A 21,222-nucleotide genomic window follows, 5' to 3' on the forward strand; every position below is an offset into this window, starting at 1 on the left:
AATTACACGAGTCAACAAATAAAGAATGACAAAGATATGCTGGATGGAATACTGAAGAGAAACCCGGAAAAGTAAAAGGAACGTTGAAGTCGGTCATGTTTCCGTACGAGCGTATTTTTCTGAGGGACCGCGGGCACACTCCAAAAAAAGTCCTCTCCGGTTTGTTTACTCCTACAGCAGTTTAACTACCAACTCAGATACACATACATTCTGGTAAAAGTAGTACATTAAGACTATAGGGAGCTGCCGATAAGTATTTTATTTCTGTTTCTCGGTTCATTATTTTATCAAACGAGTCGGACACAAACACAGCAGTAAGCTGAAAGTGAAGCAGTCTCGTTGTGGTCGCTCGCTCTGATGTCTTGCACTCTTGTTAGCCCCTCTGGAGCTCGGGTCTCCCTGGAGGATGGACGAGCTGTGATTTTGGGCAGGGGTCCGGACACCGGGGTCGCGGATAAGAAATGCTCCAGGCACCAGGGTGAGGAAAACTCGGACATGAAAACACTGGAGATCTCCATGACATTGGTCACTTGGACTTACATACCACGAGAACCTTCTAGTTCACAAAATATACCTCAGTCAATTGGCTACGAGTTTTCAAAAGCACACACACCCTACATAAATATGATAAAGGCAACGCATTATAGGGTGGTAATTTGGCTGATAAAGTTTTCTTTTTAATTATGTCAACAATTAATTGTGCTATGTCATGGTGGTTCAGTACCAGGGCTGAGCAGGAGAGAATTAATTCTAAATACATTTCTTGAATGAGATTAAAATATATATTCCTGCTAGCTTGACATGAACTGGTTCATTGTTCTTACAAAGAGAATATTTAGATTCAGTTTTATTGGCCAGGTATGTACACACACAAGGAATTTGACTCCAGTTAACTTTGTTTTATATGTACACTTAAACATGTGCAGATATGTGGAGTGCAACGATGCTGAAATATGTAATATTATTTAAAAAATATTTAGTTATGTAATAGATGGGTTAATTTACATAAAGTAGATAGTTTCCAATACTTACAGTAAAAAATGTGCCCATACAATGAAGAACAATAAATGTTATTACAGGTGACACTGATTGTACTGACACTCTGTTACTGTTAAGTGTTTATCAGAGTGAGTGTGGGAAGAAACTGTTTTGGCGTACAGTGTTCTGTAACGCCTTCCGGAGGGGGGAAGTTTAAACGGTTTATGTCCGGGGTGTGAGGGGCCTGCAGTGACGTTACCTGGCAGGTCAGCCCCAATGATTTTTTTCTGCAGTCCTGATTGTCCTAATAGGCTCTTAGTGTGAGAAGGAGTAAGTTACACTTAAGTCGGTCAAAACAAGCCATTTAAAGATGTCACATCTGGTGCTGGGAAACTGCGAAGAACTATTTTCACTGTTTTCTACCACTTACAGATCAAAATAATCAATAATAGCCAATAATGAAAACAAGTGTTAATTCGAGCCCTATAGATGTCATTCCTGTTAAATCTTTTTCTCTTGAACAAGTGTATTGGCACTACATACTTGAAAAGGTGGTTACATCTTTGAAGGCCACAGCAATTGTGTATATTTGCATGAATATAAGCAAATATAAATGTATTTTACGCATTAGATTAGTCATCTGATATACAAAATGTCAGATAACAGTGAAACAAAAAGAAAAGCTGAAAATTACATATCAAAACTTTTATTATTTTTTAAATATTTTTGCTTGAAAAGGGGATTTTATTCATTTTAAATAAGATGTCAAACTGTTTTATGACATTTTCGTCAATCAGATAATCCGCCAAATATTTCAGTTCTGAATTAACTGGCATATGGAAATGTGTGTCAGTATGTGTCTGTGTCTATATGATGGCAATAACCCTCGTGTCTCTTTCAGTGAAGGTGGTGGCTTGCTATGCAGACCGGGATGTGGTTGTAACTCAGGTAAGACAACAAACACTGCAGCCAGCACACAGTGTCTCGGGTTCAGTCTCCCTCCCTGTGAGAGACACCTCTGCCAAGCGACACTTAACTAAGACAACACCGAGTTAATATTTGGAGCCGCATAATAAAAATATCAGCTTGGTCATCATGACTAAAGCACATGATGGCGGTACACACCTTTGACACACCCTGCTTATCTTCTGTCCTATAAACTTTATAATAAATGCTGCAGTCCAATGTCCAAACTCGTCCTTTTTTCTTCCGCAGTTGGGTCCAAATCCGAGTTCTCTGGACAGCGAGCAGCTGAGCAGGGGCCAGTCTGGTAAACTCACCGATAAAGGCACACTCTACCTGGTTAACCAGAGCCATCCTTTTAAACTGCACTTTTCTCTGAGTTCAAACGGAGCAGCCTCCAGTGCTGCACAGAAAGGATTAAAAGCTACAGATAAGACAAAAGGAGGAAGGAACGAGAGGGAACAAGAGGCCCAGTCCAGTCCAAATCCCAAGCGCAGCATAAAGGATTTCTTTTCCACCTCTCCCATGAAGGTAACACACCTGACACTGTTCAGTCTTTGTGTTTATGCATCTGGTTTATTATTTCATGTGTCATAAGTGCAACTAAAAATGAGAGACATTGTATTATTTTATTTTCTTGTTCAGTCCTCTAAGAGAAGACGAAGCCCAGAGAGGGGGCCCCCTGAGGGGAAGCGCCTAAGAAGAGGTGAGGTGGCCGCAGACAAAGAAGAGGATGAGGAGGAGAGACTGGCAGAGGAAAAGCTAAAGCAGCTGCAGGAGTTGGCAGGGAAGTCTGTGGCGGAGGGGAGTGCCAGCACACAGCCTTCATCTTCATCATCATCTTCAAAGGGCTGTCTGAAGAGCAACTGGCAGCAGATAAGCAACCTGTTGCTTTACACTGCTGCTGGCGTCAAAGGGAGTGACAAGGTGGGAACTGTTGTAATGTATCGAGACATTTAAATATTACAATAGGTGTGGGACACTTTGTTGACACACATTTGCTGCTATTTTACACAACAAATAATGAATCAAGAAATGAATAAACAGAAGAAACAATAATGACTTAATTGTGGTTGTAGCTTTAACTTCTGTTGTTGAGTTTGGTGGGGCATCTTCTCCAGTCTCCTGGAGTATTATATTATGTTATAGTTTAGAACGAACAGTCTTGGGTGAAAAGTACTCCTTCAAAAGAAGGTTCTCTCGACAGTGTTAGATAATTTTCAATCTTGTTAACATGTTTTATTTCCAATAAAGCCGACAAGTGCTCTATAGGAGCTAGCAAACTTTATCTTTAATTACTTGTGTTAGCTTAAGCTGCTCATGTCTGAACATGTCCTCTTCTTGTTCTCCAGATTGCTGGGTTTGACATTGATGGCTGCATCATCACCACCAAGTCTGGCAAAGTGTTCCCCACAGGACCAGATGACTGGAAGTATGTCTTCAATCTTAAACTCTCCCTTTTAAACTGTCACACAGCTTAGCAATGTGACACATGGTCTCTTTCTCGCGTATCTTTATTCCCAGCTCTTTGGTTTATATGGATTATATTACAAGTCCTGCATTGTGGTAATATTCTTCTGCTTTATTTGTTCAAATAACAGGATCCTGTTTCCTGAAATTCAGCCCAAGCTTGCCAACCTGCTCAAGACAGGATACAAAGTGAGAAGGAACAAAACGATCTGAACTCAATGTGAAATATGCCCCTGCACTTCCTGTTCTACCCTTCCTCTGCTCTCTTTCTGCAGGTGGTATTCTTCACCAACCAGATGGGGATCGCTAGAGGAAAACTCAGACCAGAAGTCTTCAAGTCTAAAGTAGAGGACATTCTCACCACGCTGAAGCTGCCCGTGCAGGTCGGTCATGCTGGAGGTTAACTCCGATAAATAGAAAGCAGATGAGGCACTGTGATGTCACCATTTGGTTTGTGGATTACTGTTTTAGAGCATTGAGCATTTTGATCAATGCAGGATTACACAAATTTGTACTAGAGGGTGGATAGAGGTGCTACGCCTCCACCTGGTTGACAGGTTGACATGGTAGTCAATCACAGGTAATAATAATAATAATAATAACTTTATTTATATAGCACCTTTAAAAACAAGAGTTTACAAAGTGCTTTGACAACGAAGCAAAGCAAAACAGGAAAACAAGCAAATCATAAATCCAGCAGATCACAGAAAGGGGACAAGCAAGAAGAAGTAGAAACAATAAATAGAAATAAAATAGCTAGTCAAGATAAAAGAGAGGAAATGAATCAAAAAGAGAAATAAAAGCTGTAAAAGCAACAGAATAAATAAATAAAACCAACAAGGGCTATAAAACAAAGATTTAAAAGCAATAGAACCAAACAAAAGAAATAAAAGCAATACAAGCAATGTAAGAGGGGAAAAAAAAGGCAATCAAGGGGCTAAAGGAAATATAAGCAATAAAGGAGGTTAGGACAATAGAACAATAAAAGGATATAAAAGAACTAAGAGCAATAAAAAGATGAAAAAGAGAGTAAAGTGAAATAAAAATTTTGAAAAGATAGATAAAAGTCAATAAGAAGACGACAGCACGTAAAAGCAAGTCTATAAAAGTGAGTTTTAAGAAGAGATTTAAAAGATGTCACTGATTTTGCGAGCCTTATCTCCTCAGGCAGGTTGTCCCAAAGCCGAAATGTCGCGCGAGACCGTAGTTGTTGCAGGAAGAAGGAGAGAGGAGTGAGAGAAGACTACACACAAACACATGGGAAAATAGGGTCTAGGTTGAAAAATCCTGAAGTTATCCTTTAAAGGGCCAGTTCGCTGATTTTCAAACTTGGTCCTATCATGCTATTATTGGGACTAATGCCATTATGGTAGAAAAAAATGCAATTTCGCTCTGTGCCCTTGGAGGACGCTATCCGCTTCTCCAATGGGCCCTGGAAAACGTCCTCAATCTAGGACGCCCGTCTTCGATGTCATGTCTCATTCAAAATCGTCAGGTTTTGAAATGTAGACTGCAGACCTGAAGATTTTTTAGACGATTCATCGGTATATTCTCGTGGTATTTCGGATTCTGTACCGCTCTGAGCCATTGCCTGCAGCGATCAATGTCCTTGACTGGAAAACAGTAGTATTTCACTCCAGCGTCTCTCGCTGGGCCGTTCCTTTCAGAATGAGGGGCGCAATGCACGCTGGGTGTTGTAGGAATGTAGAATGGGCGAAACCGTGAGCTGTTTCTACAACTTTCTCCACAGCTATGGCGCCAATTTCAAATATTATTGCTTCTATCGATTACAGAGAACACCAGCTTTGACTGACAGTGGCTTTTTTAAGTTGTATCGGAGGAGATTTAAATTTTGTAATTGAGACCATAAATATAAAATATCAATTGAGAAAAGAGGCTGTTTTCTCATTTGATTTGTTTTTGCAACCAATGGAGTCGCCCCCTATTGATGATTATAAAGAATGCAGGTTTAAAGCAGGTAAGCCAAAAGGCTACGTCCAGGTGTTCTGCAAGTCTCTGCTCTCATTTCTCTCCTAGTTGTTACACAAAAAGCTGATATTTATGTCCTCTTCTCGTTTGTGTCTCAGGTGTTTGTAGCAACCGGTCCTGGCATCTACAGAAAACCCGTGATGGGAATGTGGAACCACTTGTGTGACAAGGTAACTGCACACACCCCCTATTATTTACGAACCACACCTCACATCGAGTGTTTGCACTGAATTTCAGTGCAGTTATTAAGATGAGTCAGAGGAGACGCCCTTTTATTATTCCTCCCATCATGCTGACTTTTGTCTCGTGCTTTGTGTGACAAGAAGCTGTCAGGTTTAACTAAAGGTGTCTTTGCATGTGTGTTTCCTGCGCAGGCTAATGATGGTGTGACTGTTGACAAGACACAGTGTGTTTATGTGGGAGGTGAGTGAGGTTGGGTTTGAAGAGTTGTTGCTATAGTGATTAGCATCCTATACCAACAGGTGACTTTGTTTTTAGTCTTTCTAATGCAAACACACACACGCTAGCATTCAGCTTCATTTTGAAAACCAAAGATGTTGTTTGATCCTTGTTCAACCTTATTTTCCTTAAACCCAAAAGTTAAACCAAATATTAGCCTCCATTTTAATCCTTAAAGTGACAGTAAGCAACATGGATATTTCAGTGTAAAAAACATTTTCACTTACACCAAAACATGCACATGCATTTTGCAACTGGTGTGTGCCGCACAGCCGTAATACGGTGCGTCTCTCTGCAGCACCCAGGCAAGGAAAGAGAGAAAAGAGAGATACAGTTTATTCCAAAAAGTTCACCTTCTTGCTTTATTGCAAAATATTAAAATACTACTAAAGTTATCATTACAGTTATGATTCTTGGTGTGGACCATCTTTTTACCTCAAGGTGTTGGAGCTTAGTGCTACCGTTAGCTGTTACCGTAAGAGCTACCGTTACCGGTAGGTCAACCTCTGCATCGCATTGCTCTTCAGCCCCGTACACTCCCACTCGTCGGATCCCTCTTTTTATTTAGTGCTCTCTTCGTTGCTCTTCTTTAGCAATATATGCTTCTTTATGAAATATAAAAGAGGTATAGGAAAATTACACAAGTTGTGGTAGCTCCTGACCGACAAACCCTCTGCATGTGTGCTGCTGAAACAAGTCATGTAGAAGTTGGATGACGCTAGTTTGTACAGGGTTGCTGTGATTGGTTAGTTACATGGAAAGCTAACCCTGATTGGTTGTTTGATTCAGACACATTTTTAAACAAACTAAATACAAATTACAAATTAATATTGTAAGGGAAATGCAATGATCAAAATTTGTTATTTTAACCAAATTCTTATGAAATAATGTTGCCTACTGTAGCTTTAATGCTAAGTGCTGGACGTAAACTGAACCATAAACTATACCCAATTACAGGTAGGATGCCCAGGTGTAAACCTAACCCCAAAACCCCAGAAATGATTGAGAATTAACCTTTTAAAACTGCACACACACACAGCTTTTGACCTAACCTCTGTGCACAGATGCTGCAGGACGGCCAGAGAACTGGGCTCCAGGGAAGAAGAAGAAGGATTTCTCCTGCAGTGACCGACTGGTAAGACCTCTGATTTAAACTCTGTTTGTGCCATTCCTCCTCCTCCTCCCTCTGCCTTTACTTGTATGGTGTTATGTGTAATCTTGTGTGTCACAAATATGTCTAAAGTAAGACTCTTAATGTTTCTTAATGACCTTAAAAACTGCTTAAATAAGAGGACTGTGTACCAGTTACTGTCTTCCTTCCTGCTTTTGTAGTTTGCTCAGAACATTGGGCTGCTGTTCCACACCCCGGAGGAGTATTTCCTGGGCTGGAAGAGTGCCCCCTACAACCTGCCTAGTTACGACCCTGTGAGAACAATGAACATGCTGTAAACTGCATTGTATAAGAAAACATTTTCTAATTTGCTTTGGGTCTGTATTTTTATTAATACGCTTCTTTATCTAAACTTTTAGAAGAAGATTGACTCCACTGCACAGCTGTACGACCCGCCGTCCGCCTCTCTCACCTCCAGCAAGACAGAGGTCATCGTTGCTGTGGGTTTCCCTGCATGTAAGTTATATATAACTTCTTCTGCTCTCCCCTCCCACCAACACTGTTTGGATGATGTCACTCATCTGTCTTCCCTTCCACAGCGGGTAAATCCACCTTCTTCCACACCCACGTTGTTCCAAAAGGTTATGCCTACATCAACAGGGTGAGTGGATTTTAATTAACAATGCTCCAGTTCTAAATGCAGAAATGTTTACAATGATGTTTCTACACTGCTTTCATAATAAGAAGAGTATCCCACATATTATTAACCTCTTTCCTTAAAGACGTACCCAACATGTTGTGATCAATCCGCCATGTTTTTTTTTCTGTATCAGGACACTCTCGGTTCATGGCAGAAGTGCGTGTCAGCATGTGAGCGCGCTCTGCAAGAGGGTCGTAGCGTGGCCGTCGACAACACCAACCCAGACCTAGAGTCTCGCAAACGGTAAAGCACAAATGTATCACAACGGGCTGTGTACATGCGTTGCTGTGAGTGTGTCCATGCATGTTTCAGTATATAATCAGTATCCACCTCACTTACAATAATGCATAAATAAGGTCTTATTTTGCACTGATATACAAGTATAACTGGGCTGCATGGTGGTGCAGTGGTTAGCACTGTTGCCTCACAGATAGAAGGCTCATGGTTTGAATCCTGGTTCAGACGAAGTGGGCCTTTCTGTGTGGAGTTTGCATGTTCTCCCTGTGCACGCGTGGGTTCCCTCCGGCTTCCTCCCGCAGTCCAAAGACATACTCGTTAGGTTCATTGTGGACTCCAAAATAGCCGTAGGTGTGAGAGTGAGCGTGTAAGGTTGTCTGTCTCTATGTGTCAGCCCTGTGATTGACTGGTAATCAGTCCAATGACAGCTGGGATCGGCTCCAGCCCCCCCTGTGACCCTGAACAGGATAAGCGTTACAGATAATGGATGATAGTGCAAGAGATGATACCTCTCTGGTGGTTGATGGTTCTTGAAATTGTGGCGCAGTAAGTTAAAATAATTTTTCTGACAAAACACCTTGCAGGAATGATTAAAGGAAACATTTTTAACACATGAGACCAGCAATTTCAATCCTTTCAGAAAATAACTAATTTCACAGAATTAAACATTTACCTTTGGCCAGGTGTTCCATTGTAAAAACGCCTAATTTTTTATGGAGCTGTGTATTAGCACAGTATAACACATATTACCAAGGTAATCCAGCAATCTATTGTTCCTTCTAACAATAATTTAGGGGAGTTAGTAAGTGATTTCTATTTTGATGTTTCCTGTCACTTCTCTGCCACTAACTCAGCAAACACATACAACTTAATCAGACATAGTAAAGGAACAGTTTTGAAATCGGAAACAACACTGTAAAACTTATTTCATATCAAAGAACCAAACACCTGTTTTTTTTCTGGAGAGATGCTATGATGTTATTATGCTTTAAGACATATCTAGTGTTACAATGTTGGATATCCAGACTAAATGTGGGTGAAGTTTCAAATCTGTAGGTAAAAGTATGTTGGAGTAACCCCCAGGCTTCTCAGCGTCTGCTGGCTGCTGTGAATGCCAAGTTTCACACAGTTTTTTCTACACGCTGCACTTTGTGACATCACAAATCAGAAGAAAGAGGGGCAGGGTTTCTCAAAGGGACAGAGCTGACTGGGTCGTTTCAGGCAGAGGGCCTGCACAGAGCATCAGTGTTTTTTTAACTTTAAATTGTGCTAAGCTACTCCACAGGTATCACAGAGTGAAATATGAAGCTTGATATTAGCATAATACCCCCTCTTTAATAGTTTCAAAAATGTTTGTGGGAAAAGCCAAAAGACTCTTTAGTGGTTTAATAACTTTTTTTAGCATGTAAAATGTTTACATTGGTAGTAAACATAACATGCTAGAAATTATAGTTTTAATGGGTTTTATGTCCTTTTTCGCATTGGCTTGTCTGGATCATGTAAGAACGTAGGCAATCCCTTTGGCTTTGTTTATCCCTATATACCTCGCAATCTGGTTCAAACTAGAGCCGTTATATTTGGGCAGATATAGGCTTGTCACAGATGGCATTTATCTTTTCTGAATGTGTTTATATATGTTTTGTTTGTGTAACCAATGTTCTGTGTATATTTTAAAGATATTTGGACGTGGCCAAGGCTGCAGGAGTGCCCTGTCGCTGCTTCCAGTTCTCCGCCTCTCTGGAGCAAGCCAAACACAACAACAGAGTAAGACTCTTTATAACAGCTTTACCCATTGTTTTGTTTTAGCCGGGCTGGTGTTGACAAGTGTTTTTTTTTTTTAATAATGAATTATTGTCGTTCCCAGTTCCGTGAGATGGCTCCATCAGACAGCAAACACGCCAAGGTCAATGACATGGTTTTCCACAGTTACAAGTAAGAAGACATAACCTTTCTTCTTACACCTTTACCGGTTATAAAACATGATTTATTCTTCTATTTCAATACGGTTTTAGTAACTCTTGCTTTATCTTTGTAATTATGTTAAATGAAAGGCTGCCGGTTTTGTTATAGTAACAGCTCTGGTCCTGACCACTCTAATATATTCCTCTCTCTTGACAGGAAACACTTTGTGGCTCCTGCTCTCTCTGAGGGATTCTCTGAGATCCTACAGATCCACTTTGTCCCAACCTTCAAAGACAGCCAATCAGAAATCCTGTTCCGGCAGTTTTCTGAGGGCTGATCGGACAACTGACCTTCACTTCGCCGCTGACACTCAACTGCTTTTCTGTCTCGGCTTATTTGCTTACTAGCCTCTAAGTACAAAGTAAGACCAGTGATGTTAAAATTTGCAGCTCTGAATCAGGTCCTTCCACAAAAGCATTATTTTATCAAACTTATTGGACACATAATATGAATGTAATGATAGATCTTGATTTATATTTGTGTCTCAGGGACTAAATATGCATGGTTTTACAAGTTAAGAATAGAGAGTGATTGCAAGCAGGATTACTTTTTCATGTTTTTTATAATTTGTTAAAAAAAAGCCTTCCTTTACAAGTGACTTTACTGCATCGCAGCTGTAATAATCAACTGTTCCATCTGACAATAAAGCTTTGGAAAGCTCGGAGGGCTCTTGTGTTTTGCATTCTGTTATTACGGCCTAATCCGAGCAGGTCTTCTCACTTGATCTCAGGCAGGAACTGGATCTCCTCACCCAGATGCTCTTTCAGCCACGGCATTATCTTAAACAGGTCGATGTGAAAGTCTCGGGCATCAGGAGGCGGACTGCCATCTCTACCTGCCAGCGATGGGTTACTGCATATGTCTGTGGTGCCCCAGCTCACTACCCCCACCTGGAGGTGAAAGAGAGAGAAAAATCTATGTGATGAAAACTGTGCCGACCGAGTCATGAGGCTTTTTTTCTTCTTAAACTTCCCAACCTGAAAGTAGCGATTTCTCTTTGGCAGAAACAAGGATCCTCCAGAGTCGCCTGTGCAGAGAAAGACAACATGTAACTTTATTGTGAATGCCATGTTGGTCAGCAGCAGTGTGGTGGTTATGACTCTGTAGAGCCCATACCTTTACAGGTAATAGAGTTCTTGTATGCTGTTGATCCACCAGAGCAGAGGAATCTGTCAGTTACATACTCCTCCATAGTCACATCGGTGGGCTCTTTGAGCGTTAGCATCGCCTTCTCCACACAGCTAGGCCTCTACACACAGCAAATGAGTTACTCTGTTATATGAATTTAATGTATTGTCTCTACATTTGTTTGTATATTTCATTACAATTTCACCTGACTTCCTGTTTGAATATATGTCGCCTTGCGCTTGGAGTTCTTATGGATAAAAAAGGAAGTCGTCTCCTTGAGAGGTAGCAGTTCTTCCCCTGCAAGCACACATTCAATTAACTGAGAATACATCAGAATTAAAAATATTGATAGAAATTGGACGTAAAATTCAGTCTTTGTCAAAATGTCAAAATCTATTATTAACATTATATTAAAGCTACTGTGAGGAATTTTCATCCTGTGCTTGTAATACCCCATCCCTACCAAAATTGGCGTGTTGATGCAGGTTTTTCAGACCCAGCCTGACCCGGGAAAACCCACTAATACATGCTGATTGTCTCTTTTCCCATTGCCAGTGAAGTATACTCCTTTCGGTCTCTTTTCTGCTGCGTCACTGTCTGACGTCACAAACGCGCCAGAAAGGTGTGGGAAAGGGGCTTAAGTAATATTCCATCCTGCAAACTTTTAACTGTCAAATGTGAATATTTGCCATGGAAAATGTATGAGTAAGAGTTTTAGTCTGTTTCATAACCAGCTTAAAACTCCTCACAGGGACTTTAACAATGTAAAGTATAAAAATAGTTATTGTATACTTATATCATGAATGCTTTTGCAGTGGGTAAAGGTCAGAGGGTCACGTACTGTGCTGCTGACAGGTGGAGTTGACTTTCTTCATGGCTCGGCTGGCTGACACCGTACATGGCAAGCAGATAGGTCTGTTGTATGAGAATATACACAAACTCAACTCTAAGTTTTCTTTCCATTTTCTAAGCCACACAAAGGCAGGAACAAAAGACACTATCCATATTACTTTTCCCTGTCTTACCTGGTCGTCCAGGACAGCGGGATGCTCATGTTGACCTGCACCAGAGCTACATCGTAGTCATAGAACTCGGGCACATTTCTGTTTGCAAGTGCTCTGGTGTTGTACTCGGGGTGCATGATCACCTTCTTGGGAACCACCGTGCCCTCACCTGGGAACCAAAGAAGCTGCTTGTTATTTCAAAATAAAAGGGTCAACCTGCTGTTTGCTACGATATAATAGGCCCCTTATTTAAATTTTGTTTTTCTTCCATTATATTATTATTGTCTCGCATGAATTATAATAATTTATACTGACCCTGCCCATATCTTATGTACCCAAGAGTAGGGATGATGTCTGTGCTTGCTTTGGCAAAGCAGTGAGCAGCCGTCAGCACCCAGTTCTCGCTCACAATGGACCCAACACATGGCATAGTCTAGGAAGGGGAGAAAAAATATAATGTGTGGAAATCGCCATTTAAATTTACAGTTGAATTATGCAAAGCTCCTACCGTTGTCAGTGTGACGTGCCAGGGTCTCGTGTAGACCCCTTTCTCACTCCCGTCCAGGGCCTCGGAGGTGTCTTCCTGAGCTAACCCACACATCGTCACACTCTTGTCACCTGTATAATAAAACATACCCATTTAACATGTTGGTACGAAGTTTTAATTACAATTTTAAGATTAAAAACTAGAGCTAAATCTGTATAAAAATGTTATTCCCTGCTGGTCTCCTACTTACTTATGATGCTGTTGAACACCGCTGCCAGCGTTTCGTAGTCTTGCAGAACAAAGACATGCTCCTCACCACGCTTCTTTGAGGCTAAGGAGTTCAGCTGATCTCTTTTCACTTTGTCCCCAATTCCAAACACATAGACATCTAAAAACACACACACACATACAGTACATATAATATTATTTATACAAACACATGACAAGCTAAAATCAGGTTATACATGAGGTATGCCTAAAACCATTATATTTTTCAAAAGCAATTACATACTTTTAAATGGTTAAATGCTACAATATTCTAAATAACAAATGGTTTAAATTAATCCGTGATCTGCAAAGTGGTCTTAATCTGTTTCCTGAGATCGATTGCTTCTGTCTCCTTTCATGTACCTGTGGAATTTGCGGGATTTTCCCTCGTTTAACTACAGATGTCGCTAAAGAAAAGTGTTGGGAATTACGTCTGTTTGAAGGGAGCCGGATCTTATGGCTCCGTTCCTGTCCGTGAGCCGTTAACAAGAACGGCTCATCGTTCTTTTTTTTCAGACTTTCAAACGTGCCTGCACTCAAATGCCTCAAATTCTGCACTTTGAAAATTTTAAAGTAAACAGCAGAATCAAGTCGGAACAATTAATCAGTGTCATTGATTTGCCAATAATTTATGATACAACTCTGTATGACTACATAGATGACAACAAAAAAACAACAAACTTGGCGGAGCGTTATACTGTTGCTCACCGTCGGCACTGTTGCTGTTGATTCCGCTGGAGTTGCAGCTGTAAAACCTGCCTGTGGTAATTCGGCATAAAGGGGAGTGGATCTCGGGCAGGCAGTAAAATTTGGCCACAACTATAAAAAGAACGGCTCTCACCTGCGCCTCTGTTCCCATCGTTCGCACCAAAGAGCGGTTGAAAAGAATCGGATCATTCGCGAACGTCAAAACACTACTTATTTATCAGCTTATCAGTCTTGTGATTATTTCTCCCCATATTTGAGGTATGTTGTCATATTTTAACTGAGTTACTTGTCTGTAATATCTTCCTAACATGCCATGACCGTTAAAGGAGCTTCCATATCGTGACGCATTTCCGAGTGAAACAGGACGTGCACGCGGGAAATATCATCAGACGGATTTGATTTGATCGTAGATAAGTGGGCGTAGACAGACGTTCTCCACAGCGCAGTAGCTAGCTAACTGACCGAACGTTCTTGGTGCTTTGCGGCTAAATGTTGCAGATTGATTGATTGAAATTGGTTGGTTCTAGCCTACGTAAGCACACTGGATACTTTTTTTTTTTTACAGGAAGAAAAAATGATCAGATTTTGATATAAGAATACAAAGAAATGGATTTTCTGTATTTTTTTTGGCCTATATTGTCAAATAGATGCACAATATTATCAGGGATGTGATCTAAAAGGATTAAAATGACATTTTTCATTTCACCTCGACTTTAAGACAGTAAGTTAGAGTTAAGTTAGCAGAGTAGTAGCTAAGTGTGTGTGCGCGCGCGGGTGGACTCCCTACTCGCAGAGGAAAACCCATAGCTGGGCAAGCCGCATTTTGTATTGAGTAATTATTCACATTTAGACCTGTTATTCTATATTTTACACTGTTAACTGTATTTTTCATGCACTATTCACTCAGTGGGGCTGCATCCTTCGAAGGATCCAGACTATGAAGGATCAAGTTTCAAGGCCTCTTTCTATTTTCAACATTTTTATTGCGAGCTATTCAATTGAGTTGAAACCAAAAACATTTATCACAATTATAAGTGTATTCCTCGGCCACTTGAGAGTCCACCATCTAATTAGAATTGGAGCGAAATGAATCTCAGGAAATGTTGGGCCAAGAAAGATGCACCATATGAATCGTTCTTGTCCTGGGAGAAGGAGGGCGCATTTGTCCGCCACATCTGACATAGCCTTTGAAATGGGACAGCCTTAGGCGCGGCTCTGTGACGCAATCAGCTTTGAAATACGTCCTTCGGAGGATGCAGCCCCTGAGTTGGGACACATCTACAGCGTGTACTTCCTACTCTATAACTTCCTGTAAACTTAATGTGTGTGTTTATATAAATAAATTCAACTACAGGTGTTGCTGAGGATACGTTAATCACTCTCTTGATTATTTTCATCCCAAGTTTTCATCAGCAGAACAAACACACTTTACTTTGCATACCGGATTGTGTGTAATTTAGGTCATTTTTGATGTTGTTGCACTAGTGAAAGTAGGTTTAAAATGTCAGGTGAGTAACTTAAAGGTAAATCTATTCTATAAATGGCAGACTATGACATTGTTTGATACCCAGCATTGTCTCGTGTGTGTGGTCGGGGGATATGTTGTTGTAGTATCCCAACAGATTCCGGATCCTGGCGAGGGCAGTCTGAGGCGCGATGCCTGTGTTGGTGAAACCTGCAGGCATAGAATACATAAAGAAATAATAAACGCATGTATTCTGCAAAATTAAGGCTCTTATAATGTTCTGTTATGCTCTAGTGAGGTTTTAAAGATATTTATAAACTGGAGCTGCTTTTTCAGCACGTGTTGCGAGACATTTTCTGTACCGTCTGTTTCTATGATGATGACGTTCTGAGTCTCGTTGAAATGGTTGCTGTCGCTGTTTTGCTTCAAGAAGGCCATCTTTTCACTGACACGGTTCAGGGCGGCATGTAAGTTCGTGCCCGTCTTACGACCGTGGCCTTCAGATGGAAAAAATGCAAAAGATTGTAACCATAAGTCATGACCATCTCCTGGGGTGTAATATCCTCAAGTGTGGTGCATGAATGAAGCAGACTTACTATCATATTTGAATTTATTCAGCTTCCATATGACGTCTTCGATGCTGCCACTTAAGTGTGCGTCTGTGATATCTACAATGTCTCTTGCTTCGCTGGCAAATGACAACACGTGGAAATTCAGCTGTACCTCGTAGCTGTCCAACTAGAAAGAAGATAAAAAAAACACATGCACAATTTACAACCAATGAGACAAGATGACAGGCAAGCTGGTACACTAATTTAATATGTTCTTTTTATGGTGCAGACCTTTCTAATTAGAGCAATAGTGGCATCCCTGGATTTTGCAAAGTCCGTCTCTGAGATGCTCCCAGATGTGTCCAGTAAAATGTAGATATTAATCCGGCTGCCTTCATCCACATGGAAGGATCGTCCAAAAGAATACCTTTCACCTTACAAACACACGGAGTAATCTTCAGCTGGTTTGTCTTTAATTTCACGTACATGCTCTTACATGTTCATGTTGCATGTATAACAGATACAAGCTATGCCCACCTTTCCTTTTGGCATCAGGTGAGAGAACGTCCATGACTCCAGCAAGTGACCCCGCCATGGCTGCTGCCACAACACTGGGGGAGTCAAAGGTATTTGGGGCTGCAGGAAAGCACAAAGACATCGCGCATGGATGTTATACCATGATATAATGTTCAGTTCGTACCGGCCAATGCCAGTTGATCTTTAAATGTCATATTCTGTTCTTAAGTAAATAAAGGCTTCATTATCTGTTATTACAACAGTGCACTCATTTTATTTTGACAAAAAGCTAGCGTTCTGCACCTTGGCAGCGTGGAGTTGAGCCGCTCCACTCCCTGTTCTCCAGGCAAATCCTTACAGCAGACCCGAGCAGATCCGTACCTGCCTGACACCGATATGTCACCTTCTCCCCAGGGTAAAACCGGCCCGATGACCGCTGGGCCCCTGGTGGGATCCCTGGGTCATGACAGTCATCTGATGCGACTAAAGACAGAAGGGCAAGAGCAGAAGAAATATCCAATTTTAATTTTATACAACAGTAAGGTCTACTATACAGTGCTAATTAAAGACCCCCTCCTGTTAAAATCAAGTGCTTAACATTGTAAACATCTCCATGTGGTGTTTCTCATGCACTACAAGACATATCAGGGACAACATCAGCAGTCATCTCTATGGCTGGGCCTGTCTGCTTTTAAACTGCAGTGTCCCAAGGACAGGCTGAACAACACGTTTTCAGATTGGAAGGTTTGTGACGTCACAAACCTAAGGAGCCAATCCCGTTCATGGATGGGGTGACGCTCTGCATTATGTGTATTGTTGTAATTTTGCAAACTCACTACTGACTACTGACGTTAACGTTACTTCTACTAATTACTACATTTCAAGCTAGCTAAGTTTCAGCAAGTTGCCACTAAACGTTGGCAGAGAGGTGTTTTGTTTCACGGTGGAGGGGGCTGTTAGAAATGTGCATAGTGGCCGGGATATGCAGATTCAGGAATTTTTAATGAGGGAGAAGGAGGAGACGCCTTGGGAGGATTTTTACAAATTAATTAAACTGATTTTGTAGAAAAAACATATCAGACACTATTTATTATTTCAACCATTTTATTTGTCTTAAAACATGACTGGAGCTGGTCTTTAAGTCATTTAATTGATTAAGCTGGTACTTCTGAATCACACTGTGCACAGACTCTTTTTACAGGCAGATAAATAGAAACATACAGATGAGTATTTGTTATAGAAAGTTTTGTCCTGTGATCCAGTCATGTTGCGAAAATACTTTTGTTTATAAAGCTGAATGAATGACTAAATAAATATTCATCTCTCTCTTTCCGTCTCTCCCTCTTCCCGACTTTCTCTGCCCATCCGGTCGTAGCAAGTGGCTGTTCACAAAGCACTTGCTCAGGGTGGATTAATGCTGGGTCTCTGTAAGTAATATAACAAAGAGCACAGTCTAGATCTGCTCTACACTGTTATGATTTGGCACTATTATTACTGTTATAACTATGCTGCTTGTAGAACAGTTGTATATTGGGTCGTATTCTATGACCAGCCATGCTGATATTTAGTATAACGGCACCCCCTCTCGTTTGACATTGCCTAAATATTGTATAAATGTATAAGTGTTTGTGCTGATAAAGGATATATGTGCATATAGTGCTTAATGCACAAAGGCCTTGATACAGAAATGATAAAGAAAGCTTATGTCTAAAAACACTAAATGGTAAAGTTAAGTTGAGTAAATGCATGTATTCATCAAAAGCTGCTTTACAATGTAAATCCTTATAAGTGTGAGCTTAGTCAGTGCATGCTCACTCTATAATTATACGCTCTAATACACACAGTGAACGAGGCTCATTTAAGAGGATATTCTATCGGTTGTTCTCTGTTCCGCTCATGTAGGACAGGAAATACATCCATGTGTTGTATGTAGTTTAATCATACACATGATTTGGCCTTTATCGTGAGCATGGTTTTTTATTGTTGCGTCCTTACCATGGTTGTCGCAGACAGGAGTGGTTCCCGTCCACTCCCCTGACTGAGTGCAGGTCCTCTGGGCTGACCCGTGCTGAGTGAACCCTTCCTGGCAGTGGAAGCTCTGCGTGGCCCCAACAGGGAGCCACTGATCCCTGGGCCAGATGTCCCCGTGATCCAGCTGGAGCTGAGCCGGACACAACACATCTGGGAGCCGGAGAGAGACGGACAGAACAGAAAAGAGGATGCAGGGAAGAAGGGAAGTATGAAAACCACAAAGAAAAGTCAGATTATAACCAGAAGAGTTCTGAGAACGTGAAATTGAATGTATCACCTTTGCATGCGGCACGAGACACCTGTCTGCCACTGGGTAACGTCATGGGTGACCACTCCCCATCAGCACTGCAGGTCCTGTAGCTGACTGGGGAGGGGTATTGCCCCGGGTCACAGTGATAGGTCAGCTCACTGCCCTCCAGACCCCCCTGAAGAGGAAACACACGGTCAATTTTGGAGCTAAATTAAGTAGTCTAGATCCTTTTAATCATGACCTGAATATAACCCCCCTAAATCAGTGTATAAACTCCTTTTTTATTTGCACAATTTATACCAAACTTAAATGCTTTGCTTTTGGTTTTGACCTCTTCCAACATATGACATTACTCCTTTAATTAGCCTACATTCTGTGACTGGACTCCTGACTGCTTAAACACTTTGAAGCCTCTGTGTTATTTATTGCTCACATGATACATCAAATTGTATTATTTTATTCTTATATAAATTCCCCCAAAAATAATAATCATCTGTCATTTTCACTTTTTGTCCCTGTTCTGTTGTACCTTGTAACCTCTGTTATGCAGTGTTTAACATTTGTATATTAGCCTCTTAAAAGATATAATCTCGAAGTTCTCAGTTTCGTTCTATTTGGCGGCACCTTGAGGCGATAAAAGGCAGTTGCAGGTGCATATATAGTATATATTGGTATATATCAAGCATAATGGTTTACTTTTCTCAGCCTTTACATTTTCTGTAGAAATTGTGCCTGCTCATGGTTGACCAATGTAATTCTGTGTCTATGACACTGTAAAAAAAAAAAAAAACTATTTGTTGTTTGTAAATTTGTAAAAAGTTTACTTCGTTCTTAATTAATATTTAGTTGCCATGTAATTCTCTTGTCAACTCGATTTCATACATGGCCAGACCAGGATGCTATGGTATCTCGAAGATCTCAGTTTCGTTGTATCTGGCGGCACCTTATGGCGACAGACGGCCATGGTGGGAGCACGCTGCCCAGATAACCAGACGTCCTCGGTTGGCTCCCTTTGTTACGGTTGTAACTCTTGATTTTCCTCGCTGACGGTCGCTTTCCTTTTTAGACTTCATGCCTTCATCTGAGCGTCGAGTTTGTTTCTATTACTTTGGATTTTCACTAATTTTTGAAGTTGTATCTGTAATCATTGATCTTTTCTTTGTTTGTTCAGCCATAGTAGATTACTGTTTACTCGCAGCACTTGCAGAGACCGGAAAAGCAGCCGCTTAGCTCCGCCTACCCTCTCTGGCAGACCAACCACTGCTGGCTGATGGAAAACACGTCACTAACAGGGCGCCGCTTGTGATTTTTTTCCACGAAAGTCGCCACAGACACCCAGTCTGTAATACTGCAAATGTAAAGGCTTTCATCAGTGGGCCATAGGCTCAATCATCATTGTGCTACCTCATTCGGCGATAGATAGTGACTAAACAGACATTTATTTACATGAAAATCTTCGAGATGATATCTTGAACTGAAAGTATATTAATATGTATAAATTAATGTTAAAAATAATAGAAACATCTAGACCAGGGCAGCAAACTACTCCTCTACACTTTCTTAAAGAAGCAATCTTTTCTTAAGCTGTACATTTTTTCTTTTCAGCTCCTTACTCTCAACCTGAGTGATGTAAATAATCATATAAGGAAAGAAGTAGAGCTGCAAACAATTATATTGACTGTAGATTTTTTTGTCTATAGATTATTGTATAGTCTTTTAAACATCATATTAAAAAGGTGAAAATGGCCCACAGCAAGTACAGTCCAAAAACTCCTTCAAATGTTTTTTCTGACCTACAATCAAAATCCAAACTGAGAGGGGGTTAATAATGGATGATTACATTTTATGTGGATATGTGAATCTATTAATAAACTATTCATTTCAGGTGTAATGTTCTGTTTATTATTTTTACCTGTGAGTAGGTGACATGTCCACCTCTGATGCTCTCTGTCGTCGAGCAGTTCCGAGGCTCTGAATCCTCATATGCTCCATAATCATAGTCCAACTCCTGCAGAAACACTGGAGCACAAACAGTACAAGTGTTGGTGATAAACAGGAATTTCTTCATGCGTGCAAGACACAAACACCAACAAAGTAAACACACTCAAGTGTAACAAAAAAAAAGATACTCACCCTCCTGGACAGAGCTGAAGAGGAGTATCCACAGTATGGCTTTGACATACATGACCGCGCTCTGTATCAGTGGTGTTTTGCGTCTTTGAGTGACGAAAAACCACAGCGAGAGTGTCTTTATCGACCTGCAGTCAGCTGCTTTATTTGATGACCGATTACCCATTAACATAGCAGAACCAAACCGGGAAGGAGGATTGAGCAATTTAGTACAGACCACAAATAAAAGCTCTTACTTTCGTTTTTTTGGTTGCACTCATTTCATCTGCTTCGCCTGTTTTATGTCCCTGTGAAGTGTGAGATTTATTTGGTGACAAGTATTCATTCAGAGCCAATGAAATCTGCTCTAAAGATTACAAACTTTCTGTCATGAGCCAGCTTTGGGCAAAGTATCCAACTCCGGCCTATAAAACACCATTCTTTAACCAAGCGGCATCCAAAGAACTTGCTGTTTTGACGCCTAATTACCCTGATTTTAAAGATGACTTTAATAATGTTTGGGGTTTAAAGGTCATGTGTATACACTCACCGGCCACTTTATTAAGTACACCTTGCTAGGTGCCTTCAAAACTGCCTTAATCCTTCGACGCATAGATTCAAGAAGGTGCTGGAAACATTCTGGAGATTTTAGTCCGTGCTGACATGAGAGCATCACGAAACTTGCTACAGATTTGTCGGCTGCACATCCATGATGCGAATCTTTCGTTCCACTACATCCCAAAGGCGCTCTATTGGATTGAGATCTGGTGAATGTGGAAGCCATTTGAGTACAGTGTTCAAGCAAATTTGAAATGATTTGAGCTTTGTCACATGGGT

General features: G+C 40.8%; 2 protein-coding genes across 2 annotated transcripts; one reads left to right on the plus strand and one right to left on the minus strand.

The window, feature by feature from the left end:
* The first annotated feature begins 357 nt into the window (after positions 1–357).
* Positions 358–10,530, plus strand: pnkp (polynucleotide kinase 3'-phosphatase). Its single transcript, XM_069676541.1, has 17 exons — positions 358–478; positions 1,880–1,926; positions 2,194–2,472; positions 2,587–2,868; positions 3,294–3,373; positions 3,543–3,600; positions 3,687–3,794; positions 5,499–5,570; positions 5,775–5,823; positions 6,924–6,994; positions 7,192–7,284; positions 7,390–7,486; positions 7,570–7,631; positions 7,804–7,913; positions 9,584–9,671; positions 9,772–9,839; positions 10,026–10,530. Exons 1-17 carry the CDS (start codon positions 358–360, stop codon positions 10,144–10,146), a joined length of 1,806 nt encoding a protein of 601 aa, XP_069532642.1. The 3' UTR covers positions 10,147–10,530.
* Positions 10,403–20,461, minus strand: LOC138604594 (complement factor B). Its single transcript, XM_069676540.1, has 19 exons — positions 20,410–20,461; positions 20,189–20,295; positions 18,304–18,451; positions 17,991–18,176; positions 16,299–16,478; positions 16,017–16,115; positions 15,771–15,913; positions 15,525–15,666; positions 15,291–15,425; positions 15,031–15,138; positions 12,739–12,876; positions 12,510–12,619; positions 12,317–12,434; positions 12,023–12,170; positions 11,839–11,912; positions 11,203–11,294; positions 10,986–11,118; positions 10,847–10,896; positions 10,403–10,759 (listed from the first exon to the last, which is right to left on the minus strand). Exons 1-19 carry the CDS (start codon positions 20,459–20,461, stop codon positions 10,586–10,588), a joined length of 2,337 nt encoding a protein of 778 aa, XP_069532641.1. The 3' UTR covers positions 10,403–10,585.
* Positions 20,462–21,222: the final 761 nt, after the last annotated feature.

This window comes from Semicossyphus pulcher, unplaced genomic scaffold, assembly GCF_022749685.1.
Source record: "Semicossyphus pulcher isolate SPU_LCO1_2020_fin unplaced genomic scaffold, fSemPul1.0.p SCAF_26, whole genome shotgun sequence".
NCBI lineage: Eukaryota > Metazoa > Chordata > Actinopteri > Labriformes > Labridae > Semicossyphus > Semicossyphus pulcher.